We start from the raw sequence: 9530 nt of genomic DNA on the forward strand, positions 1-9530 counted from the left end.
ATAGGACAAATAAAGGACTGCTTAGCAGACAAGTCATTAGAGATAGAAAATATATATTTCATTTGAACAAAAGGAACATGCCCCAATCTGTGATGCCAAAGAACATCATTTTTATTAACATTATTTGGAACAGTACAAGAAGGTAAAGTAGAAACATAACATGGATTCTCAGTTTGTACAGTTTGAACAGTACCACAAGGTAAAGTACAAGCAGAATTGTGGCTCACATTTTGAACATTTGTATGCAAAGAAGATTCAGCATTGTGCACTACATTATTGAAAAGAGAAACAAAATTATCAGGTGACATGGGAGGAGCAGAATGGTTGAAGTGAAATTTGCATAATCCTTGGTCCATTCTACCAAGCTCCATAAATTAGATTGTAATGGAAAGATGGAATGTACAAAACATTGTGTAGAGTGAAAGATGGCAACAAAGTGAGAGAACCTGTACAGGTTACCTTAACTTTATAACCATTAGGTAGAAACAGAAGTGAATAACACATAATAATTGAATTGTGTTATTATCTTACTCATAGAAATTAGATTGTAATGGAAAGATGGAATGTACAATACATTGTGTAAAGTGAAAGATGGTAACAAAGTGAGAGAACCTGTACAGGTTACCTTAACTTTATAACCATTAGGTAGAGAAACTAAGTTAGGAACAGGAAGGGGTGTAATATTAAAAAGGAGGTCCTTATTTGAAGTCATGTGGTCAGTTGCCCCTGAATCCACTATCCAAACTCTTCCAGCTACACTAGTCAACATGCACACAGTAGAACTACCATTTAAACACACAGGAAGAGAAGAAGTACTACCAGCAAAATTGGCAGATCCCATTAGAACAGGTTGAGTCCCTGAATCACCCAATGTAGACTGATTGAGCAACTGCATCAACTGGGAGTACTGCTCTTTGGTAAGACCTGGGATCAAAGAGCTTTGATCAGTTGGAGAATACAGTGCAGAAGATTCAGAAAGCTGCCCCTCAGCACTTGCACCAGTACCAAACTTTTTACCCTTTGTGAATTTGAAATTTGGTGGAAAACCATGTAATTTGTAGCATTTTTCAATTGTATGACCAGGTTTCTTGCAATACTTGCAAGACAAAGTAGTATTGGATTTTTGGTTGCTTGAATCAAAGTTCACCCTTTGTGTATATTATTTTGTAGATGAGAGTTGAGAAGGGAATCTGTTAATGTTGGAATTTGCATTAAAAGAGGCTGATTCTGAGTCAAATTGGGTATTGGTGACAACCTGTCTCTGTTTTTCATCTTGCAACAAAAAGTTGTAGACAACATCAAGGGATGGCAATGGTTGCATCATCAATATATTGCTCCTAACCCCCACATAACCCTCATTTAGACCCATAAGAAATTGATGAGCCCTGTCCTCTTCCTTCTCCTTCTAGAGACCTTCCTTAGCAGCACAAACACAAGAATTTGCATGGCTGGTACACATAACCCCCAATTCGTCCTAGAGTTTTTTAAGTTTGTTAAAATATGAAGCTATGTCGAGAGTCCCTTGATAAGTAGATGCAAGATCTCTCTTTATTTCAAACACTTTAGTTCCATTAACAGTCCCATACCTATTATTCAATTGTTTCCATATGCTTTCAGAACGAGTGTACCATAGTTCTTCGCAACCTGAAAAAGAAAGGCCTTGAGAAAAAAAAACTTCAACTTGAAAGGAAAGCTTTAGCTCTTGCGAAGACTAACAGAACTCCGTTAATCACCGGAAACCCTAGCTTTGACGAAGAACAATATAAATCCGATAATCGGCAGCAAATTCCGACCAAAAAGGATCACACAGTCGAGGAACCTTCCTCAATTCGAAAATTGAACAAAAATCAACCAAAAACTTCAAATTCTGAAACTCGGCGAAAATCGAAACAGTGATGATAAACTCGATGAAATTGAACGAGGGTAGCATCGGTCGATGTAGAACGACGGGGACTACCAGATTACCCACTCTGATACCATGTTAAGAGTAGAAATCAACATAAGCATACATATTTTTTATTAGGGTTCATAAGGAAAAGGAAAAGGAGAAAACCGTATGAGAGAGGAAAATATCTTCTGTTGTATTAACCAAGACTGAAAAATGAAAAGAATGGTCTAGAAGTCATTGTGCCCCTATTTATATTTGGGCCTTTACAGTGTAAGAATTAAAAAAAGAAAATAAAGCTGATACAAATAAATAATGGGCTAGGCCCAAGTGCTCCAGCTGTTGTGTTGGCCCAATCGTCAAGTAACTCCAACATAACAAAAAGCAAACTATCTGGTTATACAATCAATCCTCTCTATAACAACCTTGTTTGTTCCGAATATTTTTGGTTGTTATAGTGAAGTGTTGTTATAGAGACCATATATTATAACGTAACATGAAAATTGGTTCCGAAAAAGTTTAGCTTTTATAGTGAAGTGTTGTTATATAGAGATGTTGTTATAGAGAGGTCTGACTGTAATTGACATAAAGAGGCTCCACAAATATGGGAAATAAGATAATGGAGTATAAAGAAGGTTAAAGTACAGTCTGTTGAAGATATTCAATACAACAACAAATAAAAAAGGGCAAAGTAGAAATGGTAACAACCATTATCTTGCTTCCTTTGAAATATATTACATCCTATAGTTTTCATTTCAATACTTTATCTTTAGGAGTAAACACTGAAGTGGCAAGCAAATAAGCCACAGCTCCAGACTACATGAAAGGGAGATGGCATTTGATATGTGCCAGCATCAAATGATACTTAAATCTGTTACACTTCTATACATATTATTACAAGGAGAATACAAGACAGAAAAGAAGAATTACAAAAGGTATCAGCAGACCTCCAATACCTCCCTAAATCCGATGTTAAAATTATTTGGCAACCGTTTCTTACCCAAGTCTGCATTTCCTTTGTGCATCATGGCCACAAACTCATTGTAATCTATCCGACCATCCTGAAAGATTACAAGATAGTCAGTTGTACTAATAACAGAACAAGAATTAATGCCAGTAAAAAGGACGGAAGTATCAATGAGCAGTCAGTGGCGGATTCAGAATTTAGACGCTAAGGGTTTTGAACTTTGTGTCTAACTCTAACTATACTGTTTTCTGGCATATACATAAGGTTCGACCCTGAATACTATGTTATGCTGAACCCACTGTTGGATCCAGCACTTGGAGCCTTATAGTCCAGCGAAGCATGAAGGCTCCAAAGCCTGAATACTATGTTATGCATATGTTTTTTTATGAACTTTGACTATGGCCTAATAATCGGCTTCATTGTCGGACTGTCCAACACTTAGTGTGCTCATCATTTTGGGCCACCAAACTCTACAACTGGCCCTATGTCTATGCATAATTTAGAAGCTTACCTATAGTGTTTCTGTATAGGTAATACAAGTTGGTCACTTATTGTGGGCCCGAGGGAGTAATACAAGTTTCATAATTGTTAAAAACAATTTCTGGAGTAAAGAAATGGCAGAGGAGGCAACTTACATTGTCTTGGTCAGCTTCTTGAATCATTTCTTCCAAGTGAACATCCTCAATGCCGAATTCTTCACAAGCCTTTTGAAGCTCATCAGCTGTAATATAACCACTCCCATCTTTGTCGAAATATGAAAAGGCTGCAAACAAATAATCTTCCTTCTCGATTTTGTTGGCGTGCAACATTGCAGCTACAAACTCCCCATAGTCAATCGTTCCACTATTGTCAATGTCTGCCTGCATTTTCAACAGAAGATTGAAGCTAAATATAATGAAAGAGATGTATTATGTTATCTAATGAAGACTGCCTACACAGTACACACACACACACTTGTGAAGTTCTTAGATATTAGCTAAAGTTAAACTGCTCATAACATCATCTTTATAAACTATAAATTTCTGCATAAGTTTTATCATCTTCAAGATTTATTAATGCAAATCTGTCACAAAAATTATTAAAACTGTGTGATGCAGCTTTATAATTCAAACTTTTAGGCGTTAAAATTGGTGAATTTTGCACTTCCTTTTTGAAATATGAAGAAAAGAACCCTCCAGTATGAAAATAAGAAGTCGATGACACGACATTAAGCACTAGAAGGAAAAAGAGATGCCTATTACTTACAGCCTTCATCAAATCGTGTATCTCTGATTCATTAAGATTAGCTCCAAATTTCTTTAATCCAATCTTTAGTTCATCGAAAGTAATTTGGCCACTGTTATCTGTGTCAATCATTTTGAACATCTCTTTCAAGCCAGCGATTTCCTCTTCAGAAAGTTTCTCTGCAATAACCTGCATAAATAGAACTTCATTTTAGAAGACATGTATAACTATAAAAATTAGAAGAAAAACAATAACTAACTCAACTTTCCATGTAACTGTACAAGTTGTAGCATTTTACTGCAATTTTAAGTAGAAATTACATTAGTTTTTTTGTCTGGTTATAGCATTTAAGGATAACCTACCCTGATAGCCATTTTCTTCAACTTGTTCATAGCAGAAAACTGTGTTAAACGAGTAAATATTGCAGAATCGAGAGGCTTATCTGGGGCCACACCATCAATCTGCACCCAAGGATGACCTGCAAAAGGAGATATAAGAATAACAAAAAGGAAACTTCCGAAAGTTCAATGCCAAAGCATCCGCCCTGTATTGAACTCCCTTGTTGAATTTCCTGGCTTCGCCACTGTTAAGACTTAAAAGGCTCACATTTATCGGACAAACAGAAGGAGGATCTAAGTATTATATTCTCCTGCTTCTGAAGCGAAATAGTTGTCCTCAGAGTTATAGTTAGCTACATTCTGAATACAAAAGTTAAGATAAATGATGACTCACATAAAACTTCATGTGCTGTTAGTCGCTTTCTGGGGTCTCTGACAAGCATTCTCCGAACCAAGTCCTTTGCACCTTGAGAGATTTTAGGCCAAGGATCCAATTCGAAGTCTATATCACCATGTAAAACCTCATCAAATATTTCCTGCTCACTTTCTGTCCAAATATCAAAAGAAGAATGAGAAGTTCATTCCGTACTTCATACAGCATAAACTTATGAAAATGTGGCATCTCACAAGACATTAAAAGATCAGCTTACCACCCCAAAATGGAGGAACGCCGCTTAGAAGAATGTAAATTATAACACCTGCACTCCAGATATCAGCCTCTGGACCATAACGCTTACGCAGAACTTCTGGAGCAACATAATAAGGGCTTCCAACAACATCATCGAATATTTTCCCTGTGGTCCATAACTTAAATCAATGATCTAGACACTGTAAAACCGACGTGCATAAGGAAAGAAACCAAGGTAATGCCAGAAAGCATATCGTGTAGATAGTTTTAGAATTGTGTGAAAAATAACTGATACTTGAAATATATATTCCTGATCAAATGGACTAGTATACAAGGAAAAAAGTTTACAAATTTTTAATCCATAAGCTCTTGAAATCTGCATCACTTTTCCTACTAAAGAATTATAAAGAAGAAAGATCCGTAAAATGAATTTGGAGCTTTATAAGTTTGTAGATTGGAGTAATTGATCCGTAAAAACTGAACATTTCAATAAAGTTAGTCACAGTATTGCTCAATTAGAGTAATCAGATCCCTCACCATTGCACTGCATCTTAGACTTGACAATAATCTACAAATATTGGATTTTTAGATTACTTTATGACAGTTCGATGATCACTAGTAAGTTACATGCACTCCAGGGGTAGTTGCAATTATCAGCTAAGCATGCATTGCCTTTTATTACATCAAGAACAGATATCCTCAATTATCCTTCTACATTATTGGCATTGTGTGTGTCTCTCCGTAGATTACAAGAGCAGATCTAAATTGTATGTACTAGCTAAGTATTCTTTTATCAATTTTCCTGATCTTTTTTCATTTGCTGTAAACCATTCTGGTAAACAACAGAAACTGAAACTGTAGATTCAAGTTGTAAAGGAAAATAACAAGATATGATGTGAAAAAGTTTCTCAAAATACAGACTCTGAAACACATGAAACATTTCTAATTCCTAGCTACTTCAATCTACAAATTCGTTGAAGTCCAGCTCTATTTGCAGAAGAAGTGGTTATTTCGATGCAACCAAAAATGTATGGAAATAAAATGAAAGAATATGAAGGGAAATGAAGAGATACCTGGCTTGAAGAATACAGATAGCCCAAAATCTATAGTCTTAAGAGGTGAATCCTCGTCCTCATTGATAAATAGAAAATTTTCAGGCTTAAGGTCCCGGTGCATGACTCCAAGAGAGTGGCAAGCTTCTACCACACCAACTATTGTTCTTGAAAGCTCAGCAGCCTGTCTCTCGGAGTAATGCCCCCTCTTAACAATCCGATCAAAGAGTTCACCTCCGGTACATAATTCCATCACGACATGAACTGCCACAGCATCCTCATAAGCCCCTTTGATTGAAATGACGTTAGGATTCCCCGACAAGTGATGCATGATCTGGATTTCTCTCCTTACATCTTCCACATCTTCATCTGTCAACAACTTCCTTTTTGCAATAGATTTACAAGCATACTTCTTTCCTGTCGCCTTTTCTACACATAGGAATGTGGTACCAAATTGGCCATGTCCGAGCTTTTCCCCCAAATTATAGTACTCCTTTAGATGACCAGTTTTGGTTTTCAATACAGAATCAACCTGGAGTCCTGCACTTTCCATCCTCTTCACATTGTGAGGCTTCCTCGCTTTTGCAGCCTCTGCCGGCTTAGCCTTTTCAGATCCCCCCAACATTTGTGCAGGTTTCAAATCAACTTTTATCTTCATCATGTCTTCCACCCGTGCATCTTTCATCTCATCCTTTACGATGATGATCACCTGCTCGGACTGTTTACTCTCTATCTTCACCATTTCAGGAGGCTTATTCTGAACAGAATTAGGATCTTCAGGCTCTTTCTCTGTAGTAGATGTCCGGGAATTGCTTTCCTTTTTCTTATATGTGATCATATCCGGTGATCGCGACCACCAAATGGAGCTGAAGAATCCATCCTTTGCATGAACACAATTGTTCCCCATCTATCACTTCTCCACCAGTATCTGCAAATTAATTGCTATTCACACTTGAGCTCAAACATTAAAAACCAAACTCAACCCCATTTCTCTCCTCTGCATTTGAAGCAGTAAACCATGAATATGATGGCTTGTTCAAAAGTATGACCTACTCAAATAACAAATGAAGAAAATGAAAGTCAACATCACTACATGCTTCACACACTTCAAAACTAAAATCCTTGACCCTGTAAAGGTCATTTCCTTGTAAAGTCCAACTTCAAAAATTTGTAGATACCAATTAAGTGTCAACATCAACGCAAATTTGGCTTAAAATTTCAACTACAGAAGGGTAGTCCGGTGCACTGAGCTCCCGCTATGCGCGGGGTCCGGGGAAGAGCCGGACCACAAGGTACGCAGCCTTACCCTAAACTCCAGAAACTTACTAATTCCAAATAAATGGTACTACAAAAGTTGAGGGTTGATTTCACACATGGTCACTTAAGTTTACTCGTCGCATCAGTAAAATCAACAAAACTATTTTTTGTATCATTAAAATCACTGAACTATGTTGTAATCTTTTAGAAAATACAGTTCACCGGAAAGTCAAATTTCCAGCACCGAAATGACACGTCATCACACTAAAAAAAAGAAAGAAGAGGGAAAGAGAAAGCAGGGTATGAAGGGTGAAGAGAGTCTACGTATTAACGAACATGACTTATGAAACAGTGTTTCACACAATCAATCCCAAAAATAAGGAAAAGGTTTTCTAGCAATCAACAGATACATACTACTAAATAAAATAACATTAAGAATAACCAGCAAACAAGTTGGAAAATTTTCAGAACAAAAAGTTCAGCATGAATGTTCTGCAGCATACCAAAAAAAACAACATGAATTAATAATGGATAACATACCATGAAATTCCTTAGCTACTTCTGAGCTATAGTGTTATTCAAGAAATGAGGAAGAGGAAGAGACAAAGATGAGAGATTTATTGAGAACAACTCAATACGTAAAAAGAGGAATGTATTTCACGAATTCAATGAGCAACCCCAATTGAGTAATAAAGAAGAAAACTTGAGCAACCCAGTCTAGGAAGAAAAGAGGAAAAAGGAATTAACATTTTGAATTTGGATGAAATGGTCGTTATCTGTGACCCAAGAAGAAGAAAAACTTTTCGCTATCCACTTGTATATAAATGCTACGTAGTAATTTTTTTCTTTTCTTTTTGGAGATGAAAGGTTTTGGTTTAGGGGTTTTACATTTACTAATTTCTTGTTAGAATTGTTATGGTAAATCGTAGGAGAGAATGTCGCGGGACAGAGGGAGAGTGGTAGGTTTTTCAGTTACAAACGCGTCTGGATGAAAAATACTATAGTTGCAAAAGTAATGCTAAAATAAATGCAAATAATTTCACTCAACCCCCTTAGGTTTTTGATACTTCATAATGTTGCCTACTTTTAGTAACAAGTAATACAAATGTGCAAAGGAAATAAGTAAATCTTCACCCTAATACACTTAAACTAAATTTTTGAGCTGCTCAAAGACTAATCCTCAAAACTTGGAGGGTGTGCCTAAAATTGTCAAAAAGTTTTAGGGGTCCAAGAAAATTATCCAAATAAAAAGATAATTATTAAGGGTTCTATTGCTAAAAAATAAATAAAAATAAGATGACAAGTCTTAGAAAGTGGCGAGCCACTCAGAGATGGAATTTGGATTATTTTGTTTGGTTTGTGTTCTATTAATTTATGCCATCAATTTGTTTGACTAATGCCAGTTGTGTAGGTCTAAACAACTTGTTACCGGCGGCCGGCGGCCGGCCTCTGCCTGAGGGTTTTCGAGGAACCACTTCTCTTAAGGTATTTTTCATATTGTGATTACTCAATTTTCCCTTTACTCAAATTATACCATAACTAGGAAATCCTTGAAATTATATGATTAGTCCTCCTTTTTATATTTCTATCAATATATGACTAGCTAGTTTTTTAATTTATTCTAATAGCTAGAGATATCTTTGCAAAATTAATTTTTCCCACATTTCAATGATCTTAACTACTCGGTTGGTTCGCCTTTATTTTTATTGCATTAATAATATGATTGGCAAGTTATTGCATTTTATCATTTGTGCTCTATATATGCTGTAAAACTTGCACCTTATACCAGACGAATAATGTAGTCTGACATCATGAATCCCTTCTTCATTAGGAAGTTACACTAGTTTAGTGCCTTGATGAGATGTTAAAACAATTAGGAACAATAATGATTGTCTAAATATAGACCTAAGTTAATTTTTGTTTCTTTCCCTTCACGCCAGGCTGATCCAAATATTATAGCTAAATGAAAAGTAGGTAATTAATGTTGGGATTTTTTCCTAACTATACCATATATGCAACCTTATTACCCTAAATGTGTATAGTTTGTTAATTACCCGCCCAGTCCACACTTTTACTACAACTTATATACCATTCGACTATTAGGCATTAAAAGGGAAGAATATTCCCTAAAAAATGCGCTAAAATTAAGGAGAGAATCTTGGTGTTAATTGATTCTACA

At 36.1% G+C, this 9530-nt stretch overlaps 1 protein-coding gene across 3 annotated transcripts; it reads right to left on the reverse strand.

Moving 5' to 3' along the window:
- LOC109235662 (calcium-dependent protein kinase 26-like) lies at positions 2491-8306 on the reverse strand. 3 transcript variants are annotated; one of them, XM_019401859.1, is made up of 8 exons: positions 7892-8306; positions 6116-7022; positions 5065-5208; positions 4809-4961; positions 4439-4554; positions 4098-4265; positions 3488-3712; positions 2491-2946 (listed from the first exon to the last, which is right to left on the reverse strand). In XM_019401859.1, the coding sequence occupies exons 2-8, from the start codon at positions 6999-7001 to the stop codon at positions 2824-2826; spliced, it is 1815 nt and encodes a 604-aa protein (XP_019257404.1). In that variant the 5' UTR covers positions 7002-7022; positions 7892-8306; the 3' UTR covers positions 2491-2823. The 3 variants fall into 3 exon arrangements, with proteins under 3 accessions (XP_019257404.1, XP_019257403.1, XP_019257402.1); XM_019401858.1 differs by having other exon boundaries at positions 6116-7091; positions 7892-8305; XM_019401857.1 differs by having other exon boundaries at positions 6116-7143; positions 7892-8305.

The sequence above is a fragment of the Nicotiana attenuata genome, chromosome 12 (genome assembly GCF_001879085.1).
Source record: "Nicotiana attenuata strain UT chromosome 12, NIATTr2, whole genome shotgun sequence".
Classification (NCBI taxonomy): domain Eukaryota; kingdom Viridiplantae; phylum Streptophyta; class Magnoliopsida; order Solanales; family Solanaceae; genus Nicotiana; species Nicotiana attenuata.